This window comes from Ambystoma mexicanum, chromosome 2p (genome assembly GCF_040938575.1).
Source record: "Ambystoma mexicanum isolate Mex_15411 chromosome 2p, UKY_AmexF1_1, whole genome shotgun sequence".
Taxonomy (NCBI): Eukaryota; Metazoa; Chordata; class Amphibia; order Caudata; family Ambystomatidae; genus Ambystoma; species Ambystoma mexicanum.
The window spans coordinates 1,165,370,962-1,165,386,957 of NC_090923.1; the positions used below are offsets into that span (position 1 = coordinate 1,165,370,962).

The 15,996-nt window shown below is 48.7% G+C and overlaps 1 protein-coding gene across 5 annotated transcripts in view; it reads right to left on the bottom strand.

Annotated features, from left to right (window-relative positions):
* Window positions 1–15,996, bottom strand: part of HUWE1 (HECT, UBA and WWE domain containing E3 ubiquitin protein ligase 1) — a 2,445,223-nt gene that overhangs the window by 1,624,261 nt on the left and 804,966 nt on the right. For all 5 annotated transcript variants that reach the window (XM_069645305.1, XM_069645304.1, XM_069645303.1 and 2 more), the window contains exon 28: window positions 13,020–13,211. In XM_069645305.1, the coding sequence (XP_069501406.1) occupies window positions 13,020–13,211 (192 nt within the window). The remainder of the gene's footprint in view (window positions 1–13,019; window positions 13,212–15,996) is intronic.

Genomic DNA, 15,996 nt, shown 5'->3' on the forward strand with positions numbered 1-15,996 from the left:
TTTATTTGTTCCTTGGCCAATTATCACTAACATTACTTTCAGACCTGTGAGGACAGGAAAATTCTTCTATGGACTTACAATGCACGGGAAAGCTGGTGCTTTTCACAGGCTACAGCAAGACCATGTGTGTTTGCTGCCATCAGGAAGTGGGTTGGATGAACGGTCTGGGTCGAGTGTCTGAATGGTATGCATGAGCTGTGCCGCCGGATTGGGGGGAATTCTTAGACTGGCTAGTGACAGTTTCGGTTATTACATGACTTTTAGATAAGAGGACGCCTAGACCCGTTCCAAAGAGATTCGGGACGAAACCTGAAAGCGCCAAGTATCTTGTCCAGCTGCAAGACGTGTAAGGAGACCGTGGAGCTGTTGGAAGGAGGCCTGGTGACCACCTTCTGCTGCTGTCCTGAAGATCCCAGTCTTAAGTGATCTCCAGGTTCTGCGAAGGCGAGTCAAACCTTTGGGTGGTGGGAACAATCACCCTCAAGAACATTTCAGCATCCATAGAAGGAGCCCTCAGAAGAGTCATGGACCACCCAGTGGCTGACTAGCTCAGAGTTTGGGCTACCATGCAGCAGATGTCACTGTTCCACGTTGAGGCCTGGAACTTTGGAGATCCACAGCTTATGATACAGGGAGCCATCAATGCCAAATGTCATGGTTCCAGCATCAAGGGGACCAGAGATAACAGGCAAAGGCTGACTGACAGTTGTGTCCCCCTGCATTGGTGAGAGTCCAAACCCGCTTTCCTGCATCCTGTCCTGTGTTGAGATGGGCCCTGCACAGAGTTTTTCTACATTCTACCTCCGAAGACCTTACACCAGCATTTATCACCGACCGGAGAAGTGTTAGAAGCTGCAGCCCCTGGGCATCAAGGACCAGAGCGGATGGCGTAAAATTACACCTTGGACCCTTTTCTGAAGACCTGGCTAATCCTAAGAAGAAACGGAGTACGGGCTGTTGAGTTGTAACAGTACTTACCTGAACCCCCCCCATCTCCATTTTAAAACTTTGGTAACTAAGAAACATTTATAAATATCTGGCTTTGCCAATTGTTAGGTAAGATTTTCACAGAACGGGTAAATCCTCCTGACCTGGGTCAACCCCAGAACTTTTTTGCTTTACTAGTAGGATATTTTTCCTTAATACCTCAGTGATTGAGAACCTTTTTCCACACTCACAGAATCTTTAACTCTTTTTATGGGTGTCGTTAATTTGACTCTCCATAGTGTCTTTTTAAAGTTATCCTCTTTAACAATGTATGGGCAATAGGTGCCTGTTGTTGGGTTTCCCTAGGGGCTCCCCTTTTGACTTTCTTTTGCTAACCTTGTGAGTACTACAGTTCCCAACTGTAGAAAGGATCTTTGGATCCCTTTTACATTCTATTCTGTGAAGCCAATACTCCCCACCTTATGTGGAATGCTGGGGAGATACAATATATCCCCTTCCAATCTAAAACTAACAATTCTGTTAAAGGGACAAGCTTACCTTCAATGGCTGATGGCAGTGACATCTTGTATTAATTTTGTGCACCTCTACTGCAGCTGTGAACACAGCCCGCGGTAAAGGCGCCAAAGGGTGCTCATTATACCAAAATGCCGCCCTCACCACCGTCGTCTTTTTTCACCATTTTAGTGTTTGCGTTTCTTGTTCCTTCCCCTAATTTCCAGGGCGGGAAATTCCTTTGTGCGATTTCTATTTTCGGCGGGAGTCCCCTGGAATCCCCGCCTAGGCTACAGTCTGTCTGTGAGGGCAGGAAGCGAGGGACGAGTCAAAAACTCCACCGCCCTTTGTCTTACGCCTTGCTTGAATGAGGACAAATCCAAGTGGGGGCCTGGCCACCCTGATTGGACAACCAGACCACCCCTACTTGTATAATGAGGGGAGAGAATTCAGAGGTTGTGCTGTAGTTCCTGAGAAATACTGCAACCTGGAAGGTGAAGAAAAGTCGACCACTGGAACCGAAACCGAAGAGGATGGTGAAGGAAATGCAGCTGAAACGATTTCCAGCGACCAGAGAGCCAGCTGTGTAACCTGAGCCTGCTGTTGCCCCTCCTTCCAATCGGCCTAGGGACTCCGAAAACTACTACCATGACCCAGGGCCTGGTGAGACACACTATACTCGAGAAGGCCTGCATTTTGAGCCATCCCACGCGTTGCTGCGACCTTGCGTTGCTGCAATACCCCAATACCTTGGGACCTCGAGCAACTGTGCAGTGCATGGTCTTCCGAATTCGGAATCTCGCTGAAACTTTGTGGGCATCCTGGTGGATCTCCAGAGGCATGGATCGAGCTCAAAAAGTCCCAACTGAGTGCTGGACCTTTGTAACAAGAACTCAACCGCAGTTTTCTGTATTCTTCTGTGCTCCTTAAAAAGGAGCTAAATCCACAGAACCCCATTCATCAGCAAGGGAAACCTTGCCTAGAGCCTTCTTCATCGATCCCTGCTGCAAATTTCCTTCTGTGGTCTTGTTTTCAGTCACCACGATAAGGAATCCACTGGACGGGTATTTGGCTGGCGACCCTGAAGTCCTCCTGCCGCAAAATCTTCAATGCTGAGATACTGTGTTGGCTTGGGTATATAGTTACCTTAAGCCCGTTAGGATTTCTGTGTAGCTGTGAGTGGTTTTCTGTGATGGGGAGACCTCTCATCCAGTGCACCCAGTCCCACCGCTAGATTCCTGCTAGGTTGTCTTCTGCGAAGCCCCTGGACCCTCTTCTAACTCTAAAGTAGAGTACTCACCCGTGTGCCCAGTCTTCCTAAGGAAGTCTGACCTTTGCTACTAAAGGACCTATTCAGGCACTGTCTGTTGGTCACTAGATCCTAGTGACCCCCCCCCCCTTCTGCCACTCAGAACACTCATGCTCCAAGAATAAGTGAAAGACTTAAGGGATTGGGAATTTCGACTAGAAAAGAAAGTGTTTAAAAGTTACTTAATTGTAAAGAGTTGGTTGGTAACTGTAATTCTAACAGTGAACAGTTATTAACGTTCTTACATATCTTGAATGAGTGATGCACTATTCTCAAAAGTATGGTTAACATCTTTTTTTCCTTAGAAACTGTTTTGCCATTCTGATAGAAAGTAGATGTTAAGGTATTTTACTCTCCTGTGATTAAGTTGTGCCTCTTCCCAAATGTTTAGTGTTGGTTTCACCATATTATTCCTGCAGGGTAATTGCATGAGTGTCCTCCAACTGTTGGTATCACCAGATTAGTCCTTTGAGGATAATTGTATGAGTGTACCCCAACTGGGTCTTGCGTCCCCGGACTTGCTGCTAGCCTGTCCAGAATAAGTCTATTAGGTTGTTGCCTACCTAGAATAAGTCATTCAGTAAAGTGTAACACTGGGTTTTACTTTCCCCTTCCTTGTGAGATTAAAAAAGAATGTGGATTTAACTTACCTTGTGTTAGCTGTGTGCCACCCCAAAAATAAGTCACAAGAGTTACTGCTTATCTCAATCTGTGTTTCACTGACCGCATAAGCACCTGTAATTGAATCTTACATCCTTAGGTTTTACTTACCTAGTATAATTTATCATAAAAGTAGTTGCAAGTTTTTACTGCACCTGGAAGAACAATTTACACTCGTACCTGGTAACATTCTTTCGATGGGATGGTCCGACGACGTATTCCATATCTTTGACAGTAATCACAGCTGTGCTGCTTTGGAAAGTTTTTGGCGTCTGCGTCCTGCATTGATGACGTCGATACGCTGTCCTCGAGGGCCTCCGTCGAGCCGATGTCACTTGACGTTATAAGTAGGACGCACGATGCCCGTAGCCTCAGTTCTAGTTTTTTCCCCCCAGACCGTGTGGCACCAAACCACTGCCAGTATGACCACAGAAAGCCTTGCGGAAACGTAAGCTGCAATCGCATAAAAAATTCTGTAGCGGGGCAGGTAGGGAGAGATATGGAATACGTATTCGGACCATCCCATCTAAAGAACGTTACCAGGTAAGAGAGTAACTTGTTCTTCGAGGGGATTGGGTCCTCCGAAGTATTCCATATCTATGACAGACTCCCAAAGCAGTACCAACATGTGGAGGAGGGAAAAAGAATTTAGAATATAGAAATTTAGAATGCCCAATCAAATTGCAGAGTAAAGGACCGCCTTACCAAAGGCCAGATCCTGCCCATGAATAGAATCTAGGGAGTAGTGTCGTACAAAAGTATGGACCGAAGCCCATGTGGCTGCATCACAGATGTTACGAATAGGAACACCCCTCTGCAGGCAGCCATACCCCTAGTAGAATGGGCCCGTAAGCCTACCGGAGGGTCCTTACCCTCCAGGCGGTAACATTCAGAAATTGCCAAGATAATCCATCTAGACAAAGTCTGCTTAGTAACAGCTTGTCCCAAACGCCTTCCAGCGTAACCAAGAACTGATCATCCACTCGGACCCGGGACATGCGTGAAATTTAGAAACTTAAAGCTCTCCTAGGATCCAACCTATGGAGCCTCTTCTCTTCCTTACCAGGATGTGGAGGAGGATAAAATGGCAGAAGAATAACCTTCAGGCTTACATGAAATTCCGACACCACCTTCGGAAAAAAGGAAGGACGAACTCCTAGGACAACCCTGTCCTTATGAAACACAGTGAAGGGTGGCTTAACTGAAAGTGCCTGCAACTAACTCACTCTGCGAGCGGAAGTGACTGCAACTAGAAACACAGTTTAAAGGGTTAACAGCCTCAAAGGACAAGAATGTAAAGGCTCAAACTCAGCACCCATAACGAATTTCAGAACAAAGTTCAAATCCCAACCAGGCACCTGGAAAGGTGACAGCGGAAACACAGTGAGTCCTTTGAGAAACTGGGAAATTAAAGGAATTTTGAAATAGGAACACTCCTCAGACGAGCGCTTAAATATAGACAGCGCCGCCAGGTAACCTTCAATAGTACCCACATGCAGGCCCCTGTGGGCCAACGAAAGCAAAAAAGACAACCACAGAAATGTCACATGAAAAGATCCGCATTCTTAACCCTGCACCAGTCGCAGAACTTTCTCCAACGGCAAAGGGACTTTGTTGCCGCCCGCCTGCCCGAAAGCAACACCTCCATCACGTCTTCAGGGAGGTCCCAATCCTTATACCTCAGCCTTTCAGAAGCCAAGCGTGAAGGTTGAGGGATCTGACCTCTGGATGGAGAACCTGACCCCCCCCCCCTCCCGTGAGAGCAGATCATCTCGGTAGGGAAGACGAGGTGGAGGGCAGATGGACAAGTCGAGATAGTCTGGGTACCACGTCCTCCGGGCCCAAGCCGGAGCAATGAGGATCATCCGGGAACCGAACCTCCGTAACCTCCGCAGCACTTGCGGGATGAGGGGACTGGAGGAAACACATACAGCAGTGGGAAGGATCACTCCACCACAAACGCGTCTCCTAAGGCTCCTTTTAGAGGAAATTCACGCGAGCAGAAGCTTTTCGCACTTCCGGTTGACACTGGAGGCGAAGAGATCCAGTTGAGGGGTCCCCCAAAGGGCGAAGATCTCCAGGAGAATCCTGCCCCAGCTCCCACCCGTGAGACATCGCGCTCTGCCTGCTCAGGACATTCTTCCCTCGCACAGTCGGCAGGAAAAGCCTTCAGGGCAAGCCTGACGGCCCTCAGCACCAACAGATTGATATGGAGTCTGGACTCCGATGGAGACCAACGGCTGCTGACTGTCAACTCGTCGGCATGCGCTCCCCATCACGTGAGGGATGCGTCCATCAAGATCGTTACCTCCGGCCAGGGTAGCCAAAATGGAGCCCCCTTCATCAGATTGCATTCGAAGCCCCACCACAGAAGGTCCTGGGCGACCGAGGGCGGCACCTGAATGGGGTCCGATATCCTGCCAGAGGACTGTGACCACTGCATCTTGAGGGCCCATTGGAGAGATCTCATCCGCAACCTGGCCTCTGGCACCAGAAGAATGCAGGATGCCATGAGGCCGAGCAACCTCAAGAACTCTAACGCCGGGAGACTCTGGGCATGTTGAAACTTGTGCACCATCTGCTGAATGTGATGAGCTCTCACCTGGGGAGGAAAACACTGCCCCAAGGATGTGTCGAGCACTGCTACGATGCACTGGAGCTGCTGGGTTGGCGTCAAGTGGGACTTCTTTAAGTTGAGTGAGAAGCCCAGCTTGTGAAGGGAGTGGAGGTGACGACAGATGATCCAGGACTTGCTCGTGAGAGCGCGCCCTGATCAACCAATCGTCCAGGTAGGGGTAGACGTGAATCCCCCCCTTTCCTGAGATAAGCTGCCACCACCACCATGAGTTTGGTGAAGACCCTCGGGGCGGAGGTCAATCGGAACAGCAGGACCCGAAACTGAAAGTGCGAGTCTCCAACTGCGAACCTCTGGTACTTCTTGTGCTTAGGCTGGATCGGCACATGAAAGTAAGCGTCCTTGAGGTCGAGAGACACCAACCAGTCCTGAAGTTAAAGGGCCTGGAGGACTTGAGAAAGAGTAACCATCTTGAACTTGTCCTTCCTGAGGAGCTTGTTCAAACCACGCAAGTCCATGATGGGTCTCAATCCCCCGTCTTTCTTTGAAATCAAAAAATAGGGGGAATACCATCCCTTGTTCCTCTCCGCTGCAGGCACCAGTTCTATGACGCCTTTCTCTAGCAGGGACTGAACTTCCTGCGCAAGGAGAGGATCCGGACACTTCAAAGAGATTCCCGGGTGGATTGTCGTGAGGCCTCTACCGGAAAGGAAGACAGTAGCCGTGGGCTATGATCTCCAGAACCCACACATCTGAAGTAATGGCACGCCACTCTACAAGATGTTGCGCCAGCCTTCCCCCAACCGGCGACCCATGGGAAATGGCCTCATGACTGAGCTGAAGCGGCAGTGCCTGAGGGCAAAGAGGCAACTGCCCGAGCGTCCTTGGCACCTCGAGTACCCTGTTTTCCACCTCTGGCACTCCTACGGTGGCCCCTTTGACTTACAGCTCCTCTCGATTTACTAAAGGATGAGTATATCGAAAGGAACCTCCCCTCCATTGCTGTCCCCTAGGACGAAAAGACAGAGGTTGGTGAACTGCAGCGCTCAATGACTTTGCTGCAGCTTTTGAGGTCTGTAACTTCTCAAGGCTCTCGTCAGCCTTGCTGCCAAAAAGATGTTCACCATCAAAGGGCATGTTGAGGAGCCGGGCCTGCACATCAGGGTCAAACCCCGACTTCCGCAACCACGCAAACCTGCGTATTACGGTGCTCGCCGCCATGTCCAGACCCAACTGAACGGACTCACACATGGCATCCTTGCCATCCTGTACAATAGCAAGAAAACATCCCTTTCCTCCCTTTCGGGAATATGTTCAGTCGCCAATGAAATACAGTTCCACAGAGAGTGCGTGAAACGTGACAAGGCACACACGGAGGTGGCTGCCTGTAAAGCCATACCCCCTGAAGAAAACAGTTTCTTCGCCCAGCCATCAAAACGCTAGTCGTCCCCATCAGGAGTGATGGTAGGGTATGACGCCTGCTTTGCTGGGGCCGTAGCCGCCTGCACCACCAAACACTCCGGAGTGGGGTGTGTGGTCAAGTAACAGGGGTCGCTACTGGCTGGGCGGTGTTTTCGCGACAAAGATTTGCTTACTGCGGGAGAATCTACGGGGCAGTCCAAGCCGCCGCCACCCTTCTTTGCAAAACCATATGGAAAGGCAGTGCCGGGTCAGTTGGAGGACCTTGGTCGAGGATGTCCGTCAGGTCATCCTGCAGAAAATCCACAGGTGGCGAAACCACCCCTAGTATTCCGTGACCCTCAACATAAGGCGCCGGTACGAGGACTTGGCATGGGTGCCAGGCTCAGGCCTACAGAACTCCACCTCCGGAGAGGTGTCCAGACCACTGGCGTCGTGCAGGGACTGACGCAGGTCTTCAATCTGGCTACGACCAGACAAAATCTCAGGCACCTCCACAGCCCTACGACTCAAAAATCGCCATCATCTCCTGCCGGAAGAATCCCATTCCTCAGGAGTGGATTGCTTGTTGGGACAAGCAACCCGCCAACGGGCGGAGTCCTCGGATGAGGACGGGGAAGACGACCTGTGGACAGCGCTTCCGTGAGTACCTCGAAGAGGCAGAGGAATGGCGAGACCGACTCCTGGACCGAGACCCCCCCCCCCCCCCCCCCAGACTCTCAACGATGCGGAGAGTCGCCCCTCGAATCGTCCATCAAAAGTCCAGTGGATCATGACTTCCGGGGCTTGGCCACCTTACCCACCGACAGCTTCTTACGCTCCTGCAAGGCCTTCGAAGAAAGCGACTGCCAGTCGACAGTCATCCGTATCGTGGTCCTCTCTGAGGTACCAGAGGCAAGCGTTGTGCCTGTCCGTCAACGGCATCTTGGACCCGCAAACCCGACACTTCTTAAAACCCGACCGCTGGGTGGAAGAAGCCGAAGACATGTCAATACACAAACGAACAGGTTCGAAGAACCGAAAGAACAGGATTCAGTAGAACCGAGGCGCGTTGAGATCTCCGAAGCAAACATGTTCGCGGAAAAAACGGAACTGAGGCTACGGGCGTCCGGTGATGTCGGCTCGACGGAGGTCCTCGAGGACAGCGTATCGACGTCATCAACGCAGGACGCAGAAAATTTTCCGAAGCAGCTCAGCTCTGGAGATTACTGTCATAGATATGGAATATGTCGGAGGACCCAATCCCCTTGAATAAGTGTTCCACTATTCACAAAAAGTAGATTGTCCAGTTGACTGAATAAATTAATCACCGTAGTGACTAATGTGTCCTTAGTCCCCTTTCCTCCATACTGCATGGGGGTGTCCCTTCCAAGGGATGGGAGACAACCTTTTTACCAGAAAAAAAAACCTTCCCCTTTAAATTTAGCGGCGCCTAGGGGTGGCTGTACTGACTCGGCCCTCTGGCGTCACACCTCAGTACCCATAGACACGTCGAAAATAGATTAACATTGCCTAATGACAGCAGTTTTATCATGGGGGGGGGAGATGGTGGGATGTATGGAGGAAAGGGGACTATGTTATGTTATATCTATTTGTAAAGCGCATGGTCACCCGGAGGTATCATGCCGCTATACTGAGAGGCCCTAGCCTGACGCCAAGGAAGCCTAGGAGAAGTACGTTTTTACAGCATTTCTAAAGGCTAAATAGTTTGGGAATTTCTTAATGGTCCAAGACAGATTGTTCAAAAGCTCTGCTGCTGAAACAGAGAAGGCACGTCCTTGAACCCGGCCCAGTTTGTATATAGGCAGTGTTAACAAGTCAGCAGAGGCTGAGGGCAGTGGCTGGCGGGGGGCGTAAGGCAAGGATTTCTCCTGGAGATATTCAGCCCCTTGGCCATGAATGGCACAGTGAACAATACAAAGTTCCTTGAAGTTAATTCGTTGAGTCACCGGAAGCCAGTGTAGAGCTCAGAGGACTGAGGATATATTGGCTCCATAAGGGGAGCCAGTAGTAACCGGGCAGCCAGATTCTAGAGTTGTTGCAGCCGGTGAATGAATCCCTTAGGTTGAGCAAGATAGAGGGAATTACAATAATCCAAAGGTGAAATTACCATAGCCGCAACCACTGGGGGGGTGCAGGGGAGCCGGGATCATGGGGAGCACCTTTTTAAGTGTTTTGAGCTGAAAATGACCGGCTTGGCATACAGCTGCCATTTGCTTGTCCATAGACAAGGAAGCTGACAATGTTAGCCCAAGATGTTTTACCTTATCCACAGGGATAGGAAGAGGGCCCAGGGAAGAAGGCCAGAAGGAAGGCACGCAGAGTGAGGGATCAGTAGGGCACCCTACCACCATCACCTCAGTTTTGTCACCGTTCAATTTGAGCCAGTTGTGGTCCATCCACTCACCCATGGCCGCCAGGCACCTCCGTAGGCAGGATGACACCTCCACTTGATCAAGATCTGACCGGATCAGGATCTCAGGGTCATCCGCGTATGAATAGCACCTGACGCCAAAGGAGCGGATGAAACACACAAGGGCCCAGATGTAGATATTGAACAGGATGGGAGACAGGGAGGAACCTTGTGGTACTCCACAGCGGAGGCGACAGGGAACAGAAAGGAGGCATAGTGAAAGTCTGGGTACGATCTGCCAGGAATGAGGTGAACTAGGCTAGTACCTGCCCAGATATTCCTAGCTGGGCAAGGCGGGACAGCAGAATGTGGTGGTCGACCATTTCGAAGGCTGCTGAGAGAGCTAATAAAATCAGAGCACCCACTCCACATGCGTCCACCAGCCTGGCCATATCATCCTTAACAGCGACCAGAACACACTCTGTGCCTCTACCAGGGCGAGATTGGGCAGAATCAAGTAAGCATGAAGATTCAAGGAAGGTATAAAGAGGAGACACCAGTGATTCTAGCAGTTTAGAAAGCAAAGGGAGAAGAGATAAAGGGTGAAAATTGGACAGGGTATCAGGGTCAAGGGAGGATTTCTTAAGAAGAGGGATCACTCTTGCTGCCTTCAGTTCCTGAGGCACCCGCCCAAATTGGTAGGAGTAGTTGATGGCTGCTGTGATTTCTGTAAGGAGGGAAGGAGCAATCTGTTCCATCACAAACAGCTGGGCAGCATCAGAGGGAGAACAGGATTTGATTTTAGAAATAATTATCCGTACTGATTCTTCTGAGAAGATGGGGAACACAGACCAGCCTGCTGGATTAGCCGAAGCTTCAGCCAGAGAATAGCGTTTTTTCTCAGATGCACATTTGGCCTGTGACAGAGAAATGTGCTGGTGAATAGTATTTATTTTGGCAATAAAATACTGGGAGAGCGCATCACAGTTCCTGCGAGGGGGTGACTTTAGGAGTACTTTTATCAGATGAGATCGGTGAGTTCACTGCTGCAATGAGGGCTCTGGATTGGCCCAGAGAGAACTACATTTTTCTGGCAATATAGGCCGCCTTGGCAGTTTTAATGGCTGATGAATATTCAATAGAGCGTGCCTTATAGCACTTTTTTGGGTATGATTGTAAGTTTTGTGCCATTGTGTCTCAGCTTGTCTCAATTTAAGACGTGCAGCTTAAAGTTAGTCCGAAAACCAGGGGTTTGAGGAAGATCTACGCGGTTGAATCAAGCAAAGGGAAGCCACCATATTAGCAGCTTCGACAAAGGCCAGAGAGAGAGGAGAGGGTGAGACTGCAGGTTCAGACCTGCATTTAGCCTTAACAGACGTCATGCTCTGGGTATCTGCGGTACGCCATGAGCGTTGCCAGATTTTTGCCATGGGGGTCTTCGGCAGCTGTTCAGACGCTTCAAGTGAACAGGACACCAGCAGGTGGTCAGACCATAATACTGGGTCAGTGGACTGTATTGTTAGCAGTTTTAAGTTTGCAAAGACCATGTCTAGCTTATTGCCTAGCCTGTGAGTAGGAGTGCTAACAAGCTGATGTAAGTCTAAGTCAGATAAGCTGTCAAAGAATAAATTGAATGCAGGTATTCTGGGCGGATTGTATTTTATGTTAAAATAGCCTAGAACAATCAGGCAGGTGTGTTGAACTTGGAGTTGGGCTAGTAGGTCAAGGAAGTTACCTGGGATCCGGGGAGCCATATACCAGCAATAGATAAGTCCTCGTAGGCGATACAGTATACCTAATCAGGAGTGCTCCATGGCTAAATTATGGGGACAATTGTGTAATCTCTGCTACTGCTCATATATTCTTGAGATAAGCCTGGCTGCTCCGCTACTGCTACCAGTTTGACATAGTACTACAGGGTTGTACCAAAGGTGAACTTGTATTACCACTTGTAGTCTTAATTGTGTGTAGTGGTCCCTAAGGGCACAGGATTCTGCCCAACAAGGAGTTTGATAGTAGGCTGGCTATGGAAGCAGAGGGTGATGTTGATCGTGCCATATCCAACTTGGGACCTGCATCAGCGGCGAACCCGGTGGACTCAGATTTGTGGATCTTGGCCTTATCTTGGACCCCAACAGATGGGTCGACCTCAAAGAACTTAGAAGACCGCTCCTCGGACCGCCAGTCCTGGACGAGGCAGGACCCTGCTTGGCGCATTAGTCAAAAGCGTTGTTCGAGTTGAGCCATGCCGCCAGCCTACTGTGCCCATCTTTCACAGTCTTCTTTGAGAAACCTTGCCATATCCTGACAGCACATTACACTGCATTCATGTCAGTTAGGGCCTTTTTAGGAATTGTGTCTCACACACAGAATGTAAGTTGGCCCCCAACTCCATTCACAAAGGTCCCACCCCCAGGATGTACCCGAGGATGTACCCACAACACACAGCCCCTTGGAAGGCTCCAGTCAGTCTGAAAGAGGCAGCCCCAGAGCCATATACAATATTTCCCCCCAATAGGCAGTCAGGGGGCAGGGACAGAGTCAGGGCTTCCCAGGACTTTGGGAAACAAGCTAAAAAGCAATAAAAACAAGAGCCCACAGTTGCCTTGTTTCAGGAATCCTATTGATTCCAATGGCAGGACCTGGGTGTCCCAAAATTCGAAGACACTCAGAGCCACTGACAAGTCAGCATGTAGCTGCCACCAGCCCATACCCACCCTTCTCTGTGGGCAACACACGTGCCCAAAACCACAAGGGGTACAAGGTTGCACCCCCACCCATGGGTGCCATAAGGGTATCCCATGGATGGTGTTCACCAAAAGGAAAACAGGAAGAGCTGCACTGCCAGAGGTCCAGGCTGAACCTCAGTGGCAGAAAAAGAAAACAGATAAGTGGTAGGACAAGGTCTAGAAGGCCCTGTCACTCAAAAAGCATTTCCAGAATCACAAGTATGCTCAGAATTCTTTGTACCTTCCTAGATACCTCCTCCACCTCCTAAACTAAGCCTGGCTGCTCAGGCATTCCAACAAACCTTGGTTTGGTTCAAGCTAAACCTAAGAGTTGGATAGTTGGAGCCCTGTACATCCAAGGTGGGCATTTCTAAGATCTGTCACACATTAACTTATGCAAAAATCCCTAACACCATCCTTCAAATGTACACCTGTGAAACAAATTTACATATCAATCCCTGTGTAAAAGATCAACAATAATATTGTACGGCTCATAAAAATTCAAGAAGCGAAATAGGACGAGGTAGCACTAACCAGATAACAGCGGTTTAATCTGCTTGATCCTGGCAGCCATGGCAGGGGTTATTTTAGACTTCCCTTTAGCGTCTGAAGGGCTGGGATCATCAGTTTCCATTGGAGCGAGTGTATCACCGTCCAGCACAATCCCATCCAACAGCCCAGCAGTTGCGGTATCCACTGCACCTGAACCTACTTCTAGGTCACCATCTAAAAGCATAGCAGTGAGAACAATCAATTTCATTCACATCGTTAACTACCTAGTAATCATTCAAATCATGATGGGTGGGGAAAACTTGAGGCACAAGACATTAATTGGGAGCAGTACTAGGCCAGTCATATCTTTTAGAAAATCTGCCAAATGCTGATTTCACAGTTTTAGGAACAATTTTATTCATGCTGGTTTCCTTCCATTGGAATCTACAGAATCTCCAAAATTCTTCCTAGTATTTGTATCCTGACCCGACTTATGGAGGAAAATATTTAGGCAGTTTCTGTACAACCCTCTGTTGAGGATGCTACAATCACTAATCCCGGGGGCAGAGGGGGTTACCACGATAAAAAAATGGAAGCCAATCCTCTTAGTGTTAGTGGCCAGAGTGAGAAGGCGCCACTCAAGTAGGAAGTAGTAGGTTGACACAAGGTGCATTTAGTCCACACACAAATCTATAAAAAAAAGTACATGGATATGCTGACGAATATAAACTTTAACACATGTTGACAACGATTTTCAAACTCAACCTTGGTGGTGGATTCGGAGAGATCACAGCATTATAGCGAGCAGGGAGAAGACTGTGGTCTAGACCAATTCAACAAAGTAGGGTACCAGAGCAATAAGCCAGACTCAGGAGGCTGTGAAAGTGGTCTAGGGCTATAATGTGACACCCAGCACTTCAATAATTCAAGTTAAAAGGAAAATTAACAAATAATGTATTAGGCCTTTGAATACACTAAGCAATGAAAACCTCAGGCAACAATGATCACACAATATTTATACACATATACGTTCACTGCTTGGGGACTAGGTAACAGAACAACAGAACTTAACTTTAAAAACAGGCACATTAAGCAATAATAAAAGCAATACTTTAGGCAACTCTGCATGATAAACCATGTGAATAAGAACAAATGGCAAATTAAAAGAAGTTGGAGGCAGGTAAGTAAATTGTTCTAAAGCGGAACACCCCTCAATGAAACCTAGATTCAGGTCCCTAGTTTTAATCAGTCCTGCCCTGCTATATGATATGATATGGGGCCTAGTGCCCTAATGTCACAAGTTCCACAAGATTGACTTTGCCGAGAGTCCTGAGCATTTAAAATGTGATTGTGAACAAGAAGTGCCAAAGCAAACAGTTGCAGGTAAGTATTCCAGAAACCGGAAAATACAAGTTCTTACAGTTTGCTTTCCCAATCTTACCAAAACCTTTTTTGCTGGTCTTCTAACCGAAATCAACACCTCCATAACAAATTCGAGGAGATCCCAGTCACTCTACATGATCCTTTCAGTAGACAGAAAAAGAACCAGGATTCCCTCCTGCAAGATCAAGCAGAGGAGCAGCGCTTCACTGGGTCAATCACTGGAATTGATGCTGGTCGGTTACAGGGGATTCTCAGCAGGCAGTTCATCTTCATAGACGTCTTGGCTCCAACTTTGATCTGATGAACAGTTTCAGGAACCCTCCTATCCAAGATTGAAACAGAGAAAGCCCAAGCCCACCAATAGCAAGAATATGCATCAATTAAAACAGACAGGGATTCTTCAATCCTGGACAACCACTGGTCACCACATCAGCCCAGCAACAGAGTTTCAGAAGCCAGAGGATGCAGATCGGTCTAGACAGTCCCAGCCCCTAACACTGGCTTACACAAACAAAGCCTTTTTGCTCACCAAAGCAGCAGCTTTCCACAAGGAAAGATTTCCTTACAAGTCATTTGCTGACTTGAGGAGGCAGAAAGAAAAAAGAAAAATGTCCAAAGATCAAGCAAAGAATCTTGTGGCACAACCATATCAGGGGGCTAGCCACCTTTATTAGCCATTTGCAGTAAATGCAAATGTGCATGCGTATAATACCAAAATCTGTAAAAAAAAAAAAAAACTGCCACCACCTTGAGGTAGGGCACATTGTCAAAATAACAATAGAGAAATGACTCATTGTAATGATCTTTCTATGGATTCTTCTGCTGCAGATTCCTCATCTTGCTAGATATCCATCATCCAGCTTTGCTGCTCGGAAACATTTCGCCAGGGGGCGTAGTGGACCTCGACACTTGTCAACCTGTCTTGTCCACCTCTTGATCATCACCTCCGAAGTGACGTATCTACCCTAACTTTTCTACCACGATTATATTAGATAAACGTGGTATTGTTTTAGGCTCTTATATTAGCCTCGAACATAAACCCGCTTGACCAAATTGTCTTTCTTTTGGCTCCGGTTGGGTTTATTCGCCATTTCTTTTTGTTTAGGTCCTTCTTGTGTTTTACTTTGCGCTGCAACCTAGGTTTGCCTTTGTTCACCGCCTTTTGGCGGGCTTCTGCCCAGAAGCCCTCCACCAGGTGCCTGGGTGTCTAGGTGGGCTGAATGTGAGGGAGGGGTGTAGTCGCCCCCTGCACAGGGTATCCTAGGAAACCCAAGTCGCACTTTGCCATGATTGGCTGAAGTGGTTGTGCCGGCTGGACAACCCCCCTGCTGGGTGATTGACAGCCAGGCTGTGTGAATGGGAGTTTTGCGCATAAAAGGCAGGTCTCTTGGACTAGAGTCGCCTCTGGAACTACAAGGAACCAAAGAGAATCAGAGAGAACGACGACTGCTGCAACTACCCCGTCCTGGTGAAGCCCTGCTGCAGTCCTGAGCCATCTACCCTTCGTCAACTAGAGAAGATCCAGTCCAGAGTCTTCTTCCCTTGAGCCTGGTGGGGATAACCAGCTCATCTTCAGCCAGAGGTCGCCTTCGTGGTTGAAATCGCTGCACACTGCTGTAGTGGTCCGGATAGCCAC